The sequence below is a fragment of the Parambassis ranga genome, chromosome 1 (genome assembly GCF_900634625.1).
Source record: "Parambassis ranga chromosome 1, fParRan2.1, whole genome shotgun sequence".
In the NCBI taxonomy this organism is placed as follows: domain Eukaryota; kingdom Metazoa; phylum Chordata; class Actinopteri; family Ambassidae; genus Parambassis; species Parambassis ranga.
In genome coordinates this window covers 13891289-13908904 of record NC_041022.1, presented here as the reverse complement: position 1 = coordinate 13908904, position 17616 = coordinate 13891289, and the positions used below count along the sequence as shown (strand labels likewise).

At 43.5% G+C, this 17616-nt stretch overlaps 1 protein-coding gene across 1 annotated transcript; it reads left to right on the top strand.

The window, feature by feature from the left end:
- The first annotated feature begins 156 nt into the window (after nt 1-156).
- tbc1d9 (TBC1 domain family, member 9 (with GRAM domain)) lies at nt 157-17346 on the top strand. Its single transcript, XM_028404111.1, has 21 exons — nt 157-920; nt 6410-6520; nt 8101-8219; nt 8607-8835; nt 9041-9302; nt 9671-9878; nt 10257-10463; nt 10546-10698; nt 10903-11053; nt 11815-12029; nt 12117-12234; nt 12311-12596; nt 12717-12846; nt 12939-13037; nt 13169-13237; nt 13334-13574; nt 13695-13760; nt 14116-14202; nt 14684-14752; nt 15125-15228; nt 15314-17346. Exons 1-21 carry the CDS (start codon nt 800-802, stop codon nt 16091-16093), a joined length of 3825 nt encoding a protein of 1274 aa, XP_028259912.1. The 5' UTR covers nt 157-799; the 3' UTR covers nt 16094-17346.
- Nucleotides 17347-17616: the final 270 nt, after the last annotated feature.

Sequence of the window (17616 nt, the reverse complement as noted above, 5' to 3'; positions counted from 1 at the left end):
AAGATCTGAACGGCCCAGCACTCTTTGATATTGCGTGTTTTAATGTGTTCTAGGTAATTGGTTAATCATCTTGGCACATTAAGCTGTTTCTCCACCTCCTGACGTCGCGCGCACTCCGTGACGCGCTTATTTCTGTGCGTGCGGCAACGGCGGCGCTCCACCGGAGAGGAGAAGGCGGAGGAGGAGGAGAAGGAGAACAGGAAGGGTGCTGCATCGTTATTGTTGTGTCTTCTCCTGAAGTGTCGTCTTCATGCTTCAGCACACGGACGGACATCGCTGCCGGGAAGCCGTACAGGCAGCTCACGGCTGTTTCTGATCATCTGTGTCGCGGCGTCTCTGCAAAAACAGCCACGCAAACAAGATCGCACCTGCCTCGGAGCATGGACAACAAAGACTGATCCAGCACTGCGCTGTGCGGCAGCAAACCGAGCCAGGCTGCCTGCGATTCCCCCAAAGAAATCCTTGTTTCTAAAAGCCCGTGGTGTCAATCAAAAGGCTGATGCTGCAGGAGAGTGGCTGCGCGCACGAAGCGTGCTGTTCGGATTTCCATATTGCAGGCCGAACCTCACCGATCCGTGCTGGGCAGGTTTAATTATAGCAACACTTGCATGCGCGTCTTACTTCAGCTCGGACATCCAATACCAGACGAGATTTAAAGGGTCGGGATTCGCTCAGGAGAAGATCAGGCCCTCGCCATCGCTGTTTTTAATAATTTAACGATCCTTTCCGCCTCACGGTCCGGGACCAGAGGGACGGTGGCCGTCTTTTCTGTTCAATGTTCCCATAGAATAGCAGAATTATGTGGGTCAGTCCCGAAGATGTGTTACTGGCGGGCGCCTTATGGATCACCGAGAGAGCAAATCCATATTTCATCCTCCAGAAACGGAAGGGCCACGGGGATGGAGGCGGAGGACTGGCCGGTGAGTATCCTCTTTACAGCCTGCTGCCATGATTCAGTAACCTAACAAAGATGGAGTGATTTCCTTTGATAAGAAGTTTTGTGTGGATGGCAAGGTGATGGTCAGAATGGCAGAAAACGCATAGACGGATAATGTGAGGATCACATGACCAATCAGCTGTGGGGCAGGATGAAGTTCACTTTTAACTAACTGGTTTGTTCACACTGTTGTCAGACTTTTATCCAAGTGTGCTGATATCAAACAAAACCCCTTTAAGGGGCAAAGAGCAGCACATGTCACCGTTCTGTAGTATAAAACCACTCCGGGCTCTCCTGCATGTGAGGGGGATTAAACACCAACCATTACAACAACACAAACAACTGAGAAGTGCAGCTGCTAATGGCAGAGGAGCCGCCACAACAATGCATCTGTTTGACCACCAAGCACAGACTTATCTGCTTGCTCATGCTGAATCATTCCCCTTCTTCCTTCTCTCACTCCTCCCTCTGCCTTATTCCAGCCAAAATGGGTCAAGCTGCAACAAGAACAGCAGGGAGAGGAAGATGAGGAGGAGGAGGAGGAGGAAGGACAGTTTATGGAAATGACTGGCTAAAGTCCACAGTGTGACAGACAGCCTGATGTCCTGTTTTCTCCCAGAGTTGTGAAATGTGGTTCTTGACCTGAATTTAGCAGCTAATCACAAACTGCAGCACTTCCTCTAATTTAGATGAGGCACAGTTCAGTTCACAGTATGCAACATATCTGCACTATTTTACATCCCTGCTGTTCACTGGGAGTTAATATCCTTTTTATAGATCTGCATCAGCTTTATATTAATGTTCTAATTAGACTGAGTGTCTCAGGACCACGCAGAGTGAACCTGGAGCTTTGGAGGTGGCTCCAGCTGTCTTTGAAGCCTCCACTACTGGTTGATCAGTGTTCATTATCAGCTCAGTTTCTGTTCCCTGTTGAGAACTTCTCGTTTTTGTGTCAGTGTCACGGCTCATCGAGCTTTAACACCAAGAACTGTGACAAGAGGGAAATCTGTGAGGACCAGTCTGACAGAAAAGAAGAAGAAAGTTCCCATGTTCTGTCATCCTGTCTCTTTAAATGTGGGGTGATATTTTAACATGTGACTCCCTAATATACATCTAACTCCTACAGTGACGTCATGTTGGACATGGATTTGTATTGTTTGTATCTGACCTTTTTAGTTGATTAAGAAAAATATTCCAAATTAAACCTCGTCACACTTCTGTTCAGTTTTATTAGTTATACATAAGTTAACACTAATTTGATCTTTCAGATTAATAATTGGACCCGAAGCCTCCTCCTTCTGGTCTCTTGGGAGTTCTTGCTGTGGTAACACAAAGTGTGCTGAGTGGTGCTAGGGGATGATGTCATTGTTATGTAAAGGCTGAGCTTGCTGACTTGTATTGTGTGCCAGTTGGCACTGAGCTCCCAGTGACACTGGCACTGCCCTCACGCCGTTCCTCCAGGATGTGGGGAGGCAATCGGCCGCATCAGGACAGAGTAGGAGCCAGGACCCAATCAGCATGTTCAGCTGACCCAGGGCTGGCTCAGGCAGGAGGCCAGAGCGGAAGGGGGGGGGGGTAACTGTAGCATCTTGTGCAGCTAAGGTGAAAGATGAGTAGCTGCATATTTTGTGCAGTTCGTATGGAGAAGTGCAGAAGGTGTGAAAAAATACACACTGTGTGTTCAAATGCTGGAGGTTCCAGCAACACTCACCATATAAGTTCACACAGTGCTGATTAGGTTTTCAGCTTCAAGTCTGATGTGTTGTATGTTAATTGATTTGTATAAAGGCAGAATAGGGATGGAGTAGATCACAGCAGCTAGGGGTGTGGTGGAGCCTCTGAGGGAAAACTCAGGGGATGTTCAAGAACAAGTTTCTGATCCTATAGCTGAGGGGGAAAAAGTCTTTACATGGAAAATGACTGTATCAAGGGGAATATTTATGAAGACAACAAATGCCACACTGTCATCATCAGAAAGTTTCAGGCATGTGTTCAGAAATCAAAAGAAGAGACTGCAGTCTGCAGTGTATGTTGAGTTTGTGTAATTACTTTCATTGCCAAAACGGAAGATACTAATTTTTCACTAGTTTTAAGCAACAAATAGTTTAAATATTCACTTCACAACTGCAGAAACACAGCTGAAGGAAGTTCTTTATAGGATGTCTCACTCCCCATTTTATATGTTTTCTGAATGCATCCATGAACTTGTTGTTTATTGTGGAAGCCAAATAAAAATACACAACAAAACCTCTATTCCTAAATGTGCAGTCGGCCAGAGGCTGTGGAGGCACTTGTTGCACAACTTGACACAAAGGTGCTTATTAAAAAGCACAATAAGTCAAACACAACGTTTCACAGTCCAGCTGCTAAATGTCTGTGTCTGTGTATTGTGTATTGTACGTGTGCTATGTCAGACCGATACCTGTGCTAAACCACATGTCGAAGGTTAAGAGCAGTCTTTAATGTCTGCAGGCCTAAACATGCAGTCAAATGTGGATGCAGTGTGCTTAAATGGGCGCAATGAAGCCTACACTTTGGTGTTGTCTCAGATTTCTGTTATCTGACGCCACATTGGTTTGAAGTGTGTGGGAGTTGTGGTCTTTTGTGTTTTCAGTGTAAACATCCTACACTGCCCCCGAGTCGAAAGAGGACATAAACTATAGACTGCAAATAGCTTTTCTCCTTTGTGCTGTCTCAGGTTTCTTCATCTCCCATAGTGAACACTGCTTCTCTAATAATATAAGAGACCCCTGATTGTGTCCCTGAATCTGTACAGTGTCATGTAGTCAGAAGAAGATAGCTCACTCTGAGGAGTTTTCCAACCACCCAGAAATAACAATGGAACATGTACCATTACAGCTGCTTGTGTTTTGGCTTGTGTTGTTTTACACTGTGTGGAAAATAATGATCACTGTGAAAGCAGAGGTGTGAGTGGGAACAAGATGTCGTTTGAATTTGATGAGATTTGAAGTTGTTGTGTCACCATCACTAGAGTATTACAGAGTCGTAATAGAGAGCAACACACTCACAGAGATCTCTTTTAACACACAAATACCGGGTCCCCCTTCTGTCTGATCTGGGTTCCCCACTGAGGTGGAAGGTCTTACAGATTTCAGTGGTCTCACCTGCATTTCCTGTGTAAACCTCAATTTGTATGTCGTCGGCTGAAGGAACTAAAAATCCAACATGCCACCTCACTTGAACTTTCACGACTAGACTGTATGAAGAAGCAGTAGGTATTCACACAGTGGTGTCTCACTCACAGTTTTTAAAGAGAGACATAGCTTGGTAGCACTTGCCTGAGGTCAATGTGTGAGTGTCCATTATGACTGGTTTTAACCTTGTGATATTGTTACATTAAAGAGGAAGTTACCATTACACATACAACAGTAGTTTGTTTCTGTTAAAGGACTAAACCTGGGTTGGTTATCACACTAGTTTTGGTGGAAGACTTTAGTAACACCTTTGTTGATTACGTTTTTCCACTCTGCAACTATGTTTACATTTGGTTTGTGATCATGCATAGTAGTTCTCATGACGTTAAAGTGACATATGACAGGAAGTAGCACATGTGCCTGACTCGGTAGTTGCACGGTGAATGCAGATAATATATAAAATAATAAAACTTTAGGAGACTGCTACATCTCAGCTGCCATTTTCACCATTGTCGTTCTGCTTCTGCTGTGTTGTCAAGATGGCGATCCACTGAGGGCGAGAAGTGTCCGTTTCACACTTAACTTTGGGACTATTATCAGTACACCATCTGGGCACTCATGTTGCAATACTTGTTAGTGTGAAGGCACTTCATATGCACTGAAAGTGGCAGGAATCCAATCTGAGACACTGTGCACAGATGTACTCCTTTTATTATTGCTTTCCTCAGACTTCTTCCCTTTCTGAAAATAAGTAAAGAGCTTCCCTCTGTTGTCTCCTCTGCTCTCCCCCTCCTCCCTCCCATCTTTGTGACTCATACTGTGTTTGCTGCGATGAGCTGCAGAACAAAAATAACCCGTCTCTCATGGCAGTTGAACATATACCCACTGTGAATCAGGCAGAACATTTACAGCAAACAACAGCGGCTTGGAAATTATATCAAATTTGTGATAATGCAAGCAGCAAGTTTTCAAAATTGCAATTTCTACTACTGTATGATACTATTTTCTATTTAGGGACCTATTGTGAAATGTTTTGAGATTGTCTTCAGGGCCAGCTTTTGGGGTTTGCAGGTTATTAGGCATCTCTGTAATGTTGCTGATTAGACAGAGGCCCATTAGTTTGGCATATCTATTTGTTATGCTGTCATGCAACAAAAGATTTTTGTTTCCATTCTATTGTCACCAAATTGGCATGAATATATTTTTTCCCTTAAAACCATGCAAAGTGTCTTAAATTGTAAAATTCTGACTAACTTGATTTTTTTTGTCAATCACATGCAGCATAATAACAGACAAAGATAAAATCAATGCTCCATAGTGCTGCTAGTGGTGATAAAACTAATCTTTTTTTTGGTCAAATGCTTCATTGGAAGGGATAACCTAATAGATTTTTCATGAATGGAAGGATAAGGTGGCAGATCATTTAGAGAATGGTCAGAAACGACAAAGGAGGAGGCCGGGCTGTGCTGTAGATCTACATCTACTCATGCAGTGGACTCCAGGCTGCTTTTAGACTTTAGCCAGTACATTCAAACACACATAGTTTAAATATTAATGCACTGTCACTATTCCTAAACAAGCTGCTTCTCCTTGGCACACTTGGCTGAGGTGTCTCCCGTCACCTGGAGCAGCCACAGCACATGTTACACTGACAAGTCCGGATCTGATTCTCTCCAGTGTTTAACCCTAGGTGATTCATGAAAAGGACTTTTTTTATCCCACTGTTTAGTTACCTCCACACTGGGCACACACATTAACATCCAGCTTTTTCACATAAAATCAGTCCTCAAATATCTCTGCAGTAGTCCAGATATTTAGCAGCTCTTGCTCTAATCAGCAGTGCATGAACAGAGGGACATGCTGATTTCCATCCCTTCTCCAGCACAATGCAGTGACACACTTGTTGCTGTCATGTTGACGCTGTCACTGCCCCCTGCTGCTTACTACCTGTTTTCTGGCACCAAAAAAAAAAAAAAAACAGACAGGGGCCGTGGATAAATGTCAAACAGTATATACTCAGTGATTTTGGTTTAAAAATGGAATCAGATTCGTCTCAGTTTTCCCCATCTCTTAAAGGGAACTTCCCCTTTAAAGATCACCAAAAGTCAAACCTGTCAAACAGAAAATGTATGCATATCCATTTATTGTTCAGTAGACAATCAAAGCCACACATAAAGATCTGTGGTCTAACCTGATGCTTACGCTTACAAACCACAACAATGGGTTTACAGCTGGTATTGCTTCTTAGGCAATGGTCTTAAGTCAAACCTTTACATCAGTGTGTTTTTTGTAATAACAGAATTCTGGACTCTTGCAGGTCTGCTGGTTGGGACTCTGGACGTTGTTCTGGACTCAAGTGCTCGGATGGCCCCATACAGGATCCTGTACCAGACTCCTGACTCTTTAGGTTACTGGATCATTGCTCATGGTATGTGTACCTTCCTATGTATTTAAAGTAAGGCAGGCTGAGTCACACCACATTGAAGATACAGTTTAATCATTGACACCACTTACAGTCCAGCTGTGCTTTTTAACAGCATAGGTACAGGCTTGCTCTACTCCATCTCAACCCCCCCTATGTAACTTTACCCTCCCTTTGCTTCCAGGAGAACTCATGATGTTCTAACATCCTGCCTTTTCCCATGTTGGCTGCTGCATGCCAAGCATTACATCATGCCTCAGTGGCTTTGAAGGGAAGGATTACAGGATCGGGTGCAGGAATCGATGTTTTTCAGCCTATTACTTGATGTTTCATTATATTTGATGTGGTCAGCTGTTCTTAACAGAGGTGTAATCTGCATATTCTATTTTCTGCAAACTTCCATTTGCCCTTTTTAATTTTAAGAGTGCTTTGTGGACAGTCTGCAGGAGTGAATTATGCAAATTAGCTGCAACACTTCTAGCCCATAGAAGCGGCACTTTTGCATTTGTACTGTGCCGTTAAAAATGGAAATATCCAGATATTTCCTAACCTATCTGACCCGTAATCCAGAAATAAACTGCTGAACAGCTGTAAATAGCAAAAGGAGTTATAAATGGTATAATGGCTCAGTTTCACTTGGGTGAACTGTGATCCAGTTTGACCAAGTCTCCAATCAACGTCAAACGTTTTGCATACAGTTGGTGTGTCACCTTTCAGCCAGAGGAGGAAGGGATAAGGGGGAGCCGCTCCACAGCTCTGGGTATAAATGGCTTAATAGCTGCTTTGTGATTGTTCTCGCTCCCTAAATATGTCCACACAAAACACTTACAGTAGGCAGATAATAAATCATTTACCTGGAAACTGAAATATGAAGGAGTATGTGACATAGAAACATTCTAAAGCCATAATTAGAAGCCTTTAGGGGAGTTTTTAGGGGAGTTTCTAGTGACTTGGCCTCTTCTGTGTTTAATTTTTGTTAAAGGTCTTTGTATTGTGTTATTCCACAGCATCTTTTGGCAGGCCACTTGACATTAATTTGACATTAATTTTATTTGGACACTGACAAAGAGAGTTCTTCAGAAAAATGTCAAAACATTAGAAATTATGGTTGTTTTTTTTTAAACAAATGTCATTATGAAAAGAGCATCATGTGTGTCTGAAATGGAGGCCCACAAAAGACTTACAGCACTGGCTCCCCACACCTCCCCTCCTAGGTCCTAATTCCTCCTTGCAAAGATAGCAGGAGAGTGGAGCGGTCTGGCAGACATGGCTTTAATGCAGTCAATGTGCACTCACTGCAGCAGTGCTGCAGGATAATGGTCCACAATGGCAGCCATTACTGCACTTAATTTCTTCAGGGCCAAAAAGATCTGTTTACTGTAGTGTTGCTGTTTATATATAAAATGGAGGGTGTGCATTGAATTATTGTTATTTGATGTTGACTTGTGCTGATACTTAGGTCTTCATTATCCTGTCCTCAGTTTATTAATTGAAGGGGATCTCCCCACACTCTGCATGTCAAGAGTTTAAAGTAAATGTTTAGAAGAGTGCCACAGTCGCTGTCTGACTCCTCCCTCCTCCCACAGGAACCTCCCGGAAAGAGATCACAGAGCACTGGGAGTGGCTGGAACATAACCTGCTGCAGACTCTCTCCATCTTTGAGAACGAGAATGACATTACCACCTTTGTTAAAGGAAAGGTCCAGGTAAAACACCTTCAGTTTATTGTTTGGGTTTTCTTAGATTCCTGTGTTTTATCTGTTAGACACTCAGTGTAAAATTCCTTTTGTGGATCAAAAAAATATACTGAAGGACTTAATATGCTGAGGCATGCGATGAAAGGCAGTAATACTGGTTTAATTGGAAGAAAATCGGTTGTCACACATGTGCTGTAGAGGAGGCCGCTCCAGCAGCCAGAATCTTAAAATCTGACCATTGTAAAATGGCCTTCACTCGGTCAGGTTTCATATGAGGGCTGTTAGAAAAGTTTCCTGCAAGAACATTTAAACGGCTCATCTCAGCAGCAGTACTTGCTGCCAAGTCTCCTCCTTTCTCCTCGTTACCTCATGCCATCTCCTCTCATCTTGCTGCAGGGCATCATTGCCGAGTACAACAAGAACCACGATGTCAAAGAGGACGACGACACAGACAAGTTCAAGGAGGCCAGCGCCAAGTTCCGCAAGCTGTTCGGGATGCCTGAAGAGGAGAAGCTGGTCAACTATTACTCCTGCAGTTACTGGAAAGGGAAGGTTCCTAGACAGGGATGGCTGTACCTCAGCATCAACCACCTCTGCTTCTACTCCTATCTACTGGGAAAAGAAGGTTAGATATGAAGTCTTTGTAAAATACACACACGTTTTCCTAAAAGAAAATACAAGAAAGCAGTTATGAGAACTTGAAAATCTGTCCCTCCTGACCAAAGCAATAATCCATAAAGGAAACGATAAACTGCAGATCAAACTGTGAATCATCTTAGCGGGAAACCCTTCACGTGTGCAAACAGTCTTCCCTCTGTCTCTCTCACCAGCCAAACTGGTGGTGCGCTGGGCGGATATCACGCAGCTGGAGAAGAGCGCCACCCTCCTTCTGCCTGACGTGATCAAGGTGAGCACCCGCACCAACGAGCACGTCTTCTCCGTTTTCCTCAACATCAATGAGACCTTCAAGCTGGCGGAGCAGCTGGCCAACATCGCCATGCGCCAGCTGCTTGACAACAAAGGCTTTGAACAGGACCGCTCGCTGCCCAAACTCAAGAAGAAGTCACCCAAGAAGGTGTCGGCGCTGAAGCGGTAGGGACCCCAACTTTGTAAAAAGACCATGATATAAATCCTGTTTAAATGTTAATGCCATGTGGTGGAGAACAGAGGGTGGACGTGTAGTGTTAGAAGTTTAAACACAGCAGCTGTGTGTTATGAAACAAAAGGGCACAGTGAGTCTGCTCCCCATGAACCCTTAAAAGGCCTCAAGATCTCAATTTTGTTTGTTCAGCATGTGTTATGTAAGTTTGGTTTGGCTGCTGGGTAGTGTTGTGTGCATCTGGGGTTGTATTAACCCTTAGATCACCTTTTTTGTCTATTCATTTCTTCACACAATGAAGCTGTTATCTTCATGTTTATGCAGAAGTCTGCTGTCTCATATGAGACTTTTACTTTTTCAGAGACCTGGACGCGAGAGCTAAGAGCGAACGTTACCGCGCGCTCTTCCGTCTGCCCAAAGATGAAAAACTGGACGGACACACAGACTGTACTCTGTGGACACCCTTCAACAAAATGCATATCCCGGGACAGATGTTTGTCTCCACCAACTACATCTGTTTCACCAGCAAGGAGGAGATGCTGTGCAGCCTCATCATCCCCCTGCGTGAAGTGAGTCTGTTTTTTTTTTTTTTACAAGTGAACTAACTCATGACACAAACTCTGTGTGTGAATCACAGTCATCAGTGAAGATGGCAGACAGGTCCAGACTGGATCCTGTTCACTAAATAGCTTGAATCATGTGGTTGCACCACTGAAGGAATGTCTTACACACAATGTCCTTGTTAGTTAAGTTGCTGGTTGCTAGGAAACAGCAGCAGCTTGTTGAAGTCGAGCAAACAAACAGGAAGTCAGTGCAGCATCACAAGCTGTAACACTGAGAGGGGCTCAAATTCTGTATGTGCTTTGATCCATTTTTTCAGTTGATGAAATGTACGTTTTTTTGTCTTTTCGCTGACCATTATTTAAATGTACGCTGATCTCCTGCAGGTGACCATCGTGGAGAAGGCAGACAGCTCCAACGTGCTGCCCAGCCCGGTCTCCATCAGCACCAAGAACCGCATGACCTTCCTCTTTGCTAACCTAAAAGACCGAGACTTCTTGGTGCAGAGGATCTCTGACTTCCTGCAGCAAACCGCCCCTAAAATCTCGCTGGAGAGGGAGCATAACGGCAGCCTGAACAGCTCAGATGATGAGGTGAGGAGGGGGTTTTTATTGGCAGTTTTTTTTCTGCCTGTTTAAAATATAAATTTAAAGCCTTAATTTGATGTTCCTCCAGGTGTACTCACAGCACGGATCACTGCTTTCCAGCAGTTTGGGTTCGGAGAGTGAGCGTACTTTTAACTTAAATGACAGCAGCGTGCCCACCGCCTCACAGGCCCTCATGACCATGTATCGGCGGCGCTCACCTGAGGAGTTTAATCCCAAACTGGTGAGTTAATTTACACATTTTCAATAACAGTGAAAAGCATATAGTAATGCCTTAAGCTCACTAATCCACCCTGTTTCTATTGAAGGATGCTGAATTGAAGGATTGTCACATTATGTTTGACTTTCCTTAACTGCTGTTTCTACACTGTTACACAGCATGGAAATTATGTGGCATCATTTGTCATGTTAATCTCTGTTTGCTCAGGCAAAAGAGTTCCTGAAAGAGCAGGCGTGGAAGAACCATTTTGCCGAGTATGGACAGGGAGTGTGCATGTATCGCACTGAGAAGACAAGGGAGCTCGTCCTCAAGGGGATCCCCGAGAGCATGAGAGGAGAGCTGTGGCTGCTGTTCTCTGGTGAGGAAATGCTCAGAGTCATAACACTGTACCTAAGTGATAAAGCACTGCGTACCACATGACATGTATGAGTGAGCGTAGCACCACGTCATTTCTATTGATATTTTAAAGACTCGTGACTTTCCCTCAGTCATGCTCAGGTATGCAGAGACGTGTCTGTTGTCACATGCTCCTCGCAGATCGTACTCACACCTGAGCAGCGCCGGGTTTCCAAACAGCTCCTCCTTTTCTCTCCAGTGACCTACTTATGGAGCACTCTTTTTGTTGTTAGAGCCACATTGTGTTCACCTTTGTTCACACTCTACTGCAGTTTCTTTAATGGGCTGTCCTCCCACATGGAATTGTATTTACCACCCTCAGTTGACACATTTACTCGTCAAATTTGGAGCCTGAAATGTGTAAAAACCTGTTTGGTGAGGGCAAGTTCCAATAAGCCTGTTTACTGAGGTATGCGCCTCTCCATGTGTGGTAAACCTGGAATGGATGGGACGAAGATGTGCTGCAGGTTTTACTGAGTTACTCAGACTGAATAACTAAGAGACTCCCTGCTTGGCTACAATTAGTAGTAAAATGCGCACTTATTGTAATATATGTCAAATTGAACTGACATCACTACCTTTCTGTTTATCCTACACATAATCAGCAGGCAGGTGTTTAAATTAAATAACACCTCTTCATTTAATCATCCTCACTGTCACTGTGATATTTTACATAAAAAAGGGTTTCAACCATGAACTCTAATGTGTTATGTATGTTTCTAGGTGCAATCAATGAGATGGCCACTCATCCTGGTTACTATGAGGACCTGGTGGAGAAGTCGATGGGCAAATACAACCTGGCGACAGAGGAGATTGAGCGAGACCTGCACCGCTCTCTGCCTGAGCACCCGGCCTTTCAGAATGAGATGGGCATCGCTGCCCTCCGCAGGGTCCTCACCGCCTACGCATTCAGAAACCCCAACATTGGATACTGTCAGGTAGATGCACTGCTGTTTTTATTTCCACACGAGCTGACAGACTCTCTGCACATCTTGACATAACTTTATTTTTCTTCCTCTCAACAGGCCATGAACATTGTGACATCAGTGTTGCTGCTGTACTCCAAAGAAGAGGAGGCTTTTTGGCTGCTCGTGGCTCTCTGTGAGAGGATGCTGCCAGACTACTATAACACTCGGGTTGTAGGTCAGTACGAGCTTCTAGTCTTTACTATGTTGTCCAGTGTTTTCAGTTTAATTAACTCTTGTTCTATCTTCTCCAGGAGCCCTCGTTGATCAGGGTGTTTTTGAGGAGCTTGCCCGGGAGTATGTTCCTCAGCTGTACGACTGCATGCAGGACCTCGGCGTTATCTCCACCATCTCTCTCTCCTGGTTCCTCACCCTCTTCCTGTCCGTCATGCCATTCGAGAGCGCAGTGGTGGTGGTGGACTGCTTCTTCTACGATGGCATCAAGGTCATCTTTCAGTTGGCGCTCTCTGTGCTTCACGCCAACATCCACCAGCTGCTGGGCTGCAAGGACGACGGAGAAGCCATGACTGTACTGGGCAGGTAAGGACGGACACCTGTCGCTTCACTCTGCTGAACCTTGGCTTCATTTATCATGAGTCTACAGAGACACTGGTATAGATATGACAACTTAGAGGCGCTAATCCTGCTTTTCTGCTGCAGGTACTTGGACAGTGTGACCAATAAGGACAGCACGCTGCCTCCCATCCCCCACCTGCACTCTTTACTGACTGATAATGGAGATCCACACCCAGAGGTTGACATCTTCAAGCTGGTTCGCAGCTCCTATGAGGTATTGATAACTTAAATGTCACAGAGAAGCCTAGCTGTCTCAATATCACCACACAGTGGGTCATCTACATTTACCTTTTCTGTCTGTGTCAGAAATTTGGCTCCATTCGCGCCGATGTGATCGAACAGATGCGTTTCAAACAAAGACTGAGGGTCATCCAGACCATTGAAGATACAACAAAACGCAATGTGGTGAGTAAATGTAGCAAGCAAGCAACTTGAAAAAAGTCAGCGTGTTTTAAAGCAGAAAAAAGTACATTCTTGTCATGACTAGACTGTATACTCTATGTTTACGCCTCTTCCATACTGTGATCATGCTTCAGGTCAGAACGATTGTAACTGAGACTGCGTTCAGCATTGACGAGTTGGAGGAACTCTACGTGCTCTTCAAGGTAATTTACAGATTAGCATGCAGACTGCTGAGGAGAGAGGCACATAATGATTCAGTGTATTTATTACACACACCTTACATCGCTCTCATATTTCAGGCCGAGCACCTGACCAGCTGTTACTGGGGCGGCAGCAGCAACCCCACAGAGCGTCATGACCCCAGCCTGCCGTACCTGGAGCAGTACCGCATTGACATTGAGCAGTTTAAGGGCCTGTTCAACCTGCTGTTCCCCTGGGCCAACGGAGCCCACTCAGACCCGCTGGCTGTGCGATTCTTCCGTCTCCTGGACCAAAACGGAGATGCCCTCATCAACTTCCGAGAGTTCATCAATGGCCTGGGTAAGTAGAGAAAGGTGTGTGTGTGTGTGTGTGGTGTGTGTGTAAGTATTTAAACAACAGGCTGACAGACCTTTGTTTTAAGAGGAAGTGGTCTCTGAAGCTGTGGTTGTGTTGTTGTAGGTGTTCTGTGTCACGGGGACCTCACGGAGAAGCTAAAGCTCCTCTACAAGATGCATGTCTTACCAGGTGAGTGTGTCACAGATCCTGAGAAGTCTTCTTCTGGGAATTACAGACAATATTCCATTTCACTGGAGCTGAACTGTGCAGAGAAAGACAGAACATGTTCTGCTTTGTTCTCTTGGCCTCACTTCACTGAGTAATTCTATTTCTGTCTTTCCATGGGACCTTTTTGATTATAAATGAAACCTGAGGGCATTGATTCAGCTCTCAGCTTTGTGCAAACTTAAGTCTGTCTTTTTATAACATTTTGACAATCGAATGAGCACATTGTCAAAGCATTACCCCAGAGAGTTGTAGTGGAAAAAGTAGTTTTTAGAAGGCTTTCCTAGTTGAATTTCCAAACTCTTAATCTTCTTTGCAGAATTCACTCATGAGCAGGATGAACCTGACTCTGCTTTTGAAGCCACTCAGTACTTCTTTGAAGACATCACTCCGGAAACATCTGTCGGTAAGAAATATCACAAAAATAGTTAGATATAAATGGATAGATCAATGATATCAAACAGTGTTTCAAAATTACAGTACCATAGTATCCCTCTGAAATTCTCTTGTTTTCACACACACAGTGTTCATTGTATTTACAACATTTACTATGAGTAATACATGATATGTTATCAGTTTCACGGGTGTGTTTGCTTATCTTAACCTTGAAACCACAGACACCACATGCATATTGCGCACACTGACAATGTAATAAAACAAAAACAAGCATCGTAATGCAACGTTAAGCAGTAAACTGTCCTGTCCTGTGTACTGTATGTACACAGTGATATAGATCATTGAAATACAGATGTCGGTGCTAAATGCCAGATGTTGAAAGTTCAGTCGAGCGTCTTAACAGGAAACTGATCTTAAAGCCCTGCTTTACATCAAATTTGAATGTCTAACTGTGCAAATGTTTGACCTTAACCGCCCTCGTGTCCTCTCAGGCCATGACTCAAAGTGCAGGAGTGAGAAGGACGACGGGTTCGTCAGAGTTACATTTAAAACTGAAAAAGGTAAGAACAGTCAGATGTGTCATTTCTGCATCAAGATGAGCAGCATCCAACCACACAATGCTTTCTTAAACTACTGAAAATCAATTAGCTAATTCATTTTTTATTATTTCCAAATGGAAGTCTGCATCCACTGGGAATATATTAAGATTAAGATTACGAATCTATATATTAATCCCTGTGGGGACATTAAGTTGTAGTAGCAGCATATCAAAGAACAATAAATACAATATATACAAGAAAATATATACACATACACACATGTATATTGCCAACATTTCTGTTCATATCATAACACCAGATTAAACAGGCATTAGTGCTTGTTTAAGATCCCTCTGGCAGCAGGGTGACACTCATTCTTTGTGTCTTTTACAGTGAAGAAACTGAACACTCCTGATTACCGTCAATACCTCAAACTGTGGAACCAGGAGACAAAACCTAAACGAGAAAACACAAAAGACCTCCCAAAGCTGAATCAGGTGAGACTTGCTCTGCTGCGTGGATCTGTGTGTATGAGGTAAGAAGACAAATATCAGTGACCTTCTTCATGGTTCTGTTCCTCAGAGTCAGTTCATTGAGCTTTGTAAGACCCTGTACAGCATGTTCAGTGAGGATGTTGCAGAACAAGAGCTCTATCACGCCACAGCAACCGTCACCAGTCTGCTGCTGGAAATGGGAGAAGTGGGGAAGCTCTTCTCCTCTGGCAGAAGGGACCACAACCTGGAGAGCAAATCAGAGCCAAGCATGTGTACCAGTGACGTCTCAGACCCCAAAGCCACCCAGGAGGTTGAGGATCTTGCAGACATTTTTAGCCATTCAGATCTGGAGAGCAAGTCAAGCCCCTGTCAGGAGGGAAAGGTGGATGAAGGGAACGAGCTGCCCCCGATGCAAGACATCAAACTGGAGGACTCATCACCTAAAGACACAGGCACATCATCCGCCATGCTCATCTCAGATGATGAAACCAAAGATGACACATCGATGTCATCGTACTCTGTGCTCAGCGCAGGCTCCCATGAGCTGGATGAAAAGCTGCAGTGTGAGGACATTGCAGATGATACAGTGCTGGTGCGCAGCGACAGTGGCTCCAATGGCGAGAGAGGCAGCCGGCCTCACAGCAGCGGACTGCATGACAGAGGGCTGCCTCACAGCACAAGCATTGATAAAGACTGGGCCATTACGTTTGAGCAGTTCCTGGCCTCCGTCCTGACCGAGCAGGCGCTGGTGCGTTACTTTGAGAAGCCGGTGGAGGTGGCAGCTCGGATAACTAACGCCAAGAATGTGCGCAAAGTTGGGCGCCCCCTGCTGTCAACCAGCGACTATGAGATCTCGCTGTCCGGGTGAGCCTGCAGGGGAGATTTGAATGAAAGACTTGTAGATAAATCATCAGTCAGAGATGTTTTAAAGAAGAATGAAGGTAAATGTGTGGAATGATGAATGAATGTGACCAAAACTACTCTTAGCAATGTATTTTACCAGATGTGAAAGACTTTACTGTAACAATCACTAGACTCTGTCCAGCTAAGAGGGAACAGGACGTTAATATTACGATCTGTTCAGATGAAATCAGTGTGTACATGTAGTAGCTGTACTTTATAAGACATTATGCATAGGTGTTAATATTGTAATCTCTCGTACTCGTAGGTAGATGTAAATGTCCACAGATACAGTACAGTTACAGTAACTAGAATATCGATCACCTATCATAACCACAACTGGTCAAACTGTCACCTCCTTACTTTAAAATTTCCTTTGCTGCTGATCTTTTTTTCTGTATAAGGATGAAAATATGAAAAAAATAATAATAACCTGTGAAGATTCACTTTTTTCATGTGTAATTGTGTACAATCTCCTCAGCTCTGTACATTGTGTCACTTATGCGAGCCATATTCTTCTTTTCATGCATTCACTTCTAAAAAATAATCATTCCTCTGCTGTCATTGCTCATATTCTACATCAGTAGCAACAATCATCTTTCAACAGTAACAAACGAGGGGAAAAAACAAACACATAACACAACCTTCTTGACTGAAAACAGCTCCTGTCTCTTCTGTTACAGAAGCATTTTGATGACACACTGATGATTACACTAACAATGCTGTTAAAACCTGCACTTTATGTTTACTACACATTGTGATCCACTAAGATGTGTTCGCTTGCCTTCTGCCTTGCTGTTGTTGTCTTCACGCCTTCACATTTTTAAAAAAAAAAATGTTTTTATGTTTTCACTTTTTTTATTTTTTATTTTTGCTCTGTACAGTTTTACATTTTTTTTAAGTTGTTTTTATTTGAAAACTTTAAATGTCCAGATTTTATGGTTCTGGATGCAGATGCATTATGTATCACTCCATCGAATTAAAATGATAGTATGGCAGATTCAAAGCTGCACAGGACAATGCCTCAGATCTGTTTTTCTTTGACTTCATCAGACTGAGTGTTACTGCCACCTGGCGGAGGATCATCCAGCTACATGCAGTTTGAATGTGGCTTTTTAAACTCTCAGTTAACTCAAGCATTAGACTTATAACTGAAATATTCAAATTAAGTACATTTTATGACCTAATTAAACTTCAACCTTGCTAAATTATTTTAAATGTTTTTTTTTTATATATATGTATAATTCTGCTATAATACTGTAAATTTCCAGAAGAAAGACAAATATGCTTTTTCTCATTCTCACTTTTGGTTTATGAAATGAGAGCAATACCATCTTGTTCAATATTATCATATGCGCAGATAAATAAAAACGATGTGCACATTGCCTAAAACTCCTGTATGACTGCTGCATATATGGAACATATATGGTCAAACCTGTAAGAACTAGTAGGAAAGTTCCTCCTCCTGCTCACAAACATGGTTTTTAAAGT

Bases quoted from the DNA above. Each gene is read 5' to 3' on its own strand.
- tbc1d9 (XM_028404111.1), top strand. From the start codon at position 800: ATGTGGGTCAGTCCCGAAGATGTGTTACTGGCGGGCGCCTTATGGATC. The intron at 921-6,409 runs GTGAGTATCCTC...GGACTCTTGCAG, and splicing joins TGGAGGCGGAGGACTGGCCG to GTCTGCTGGTTGGGACTCTG. The intron at 8,220-8,606 runs GTAAAACACCTT...ATCTTGCTGCAG, and splicing joins TTGTTAAAGGAAAGGTCCAG to GGCATCATTGCCGAGTACAA.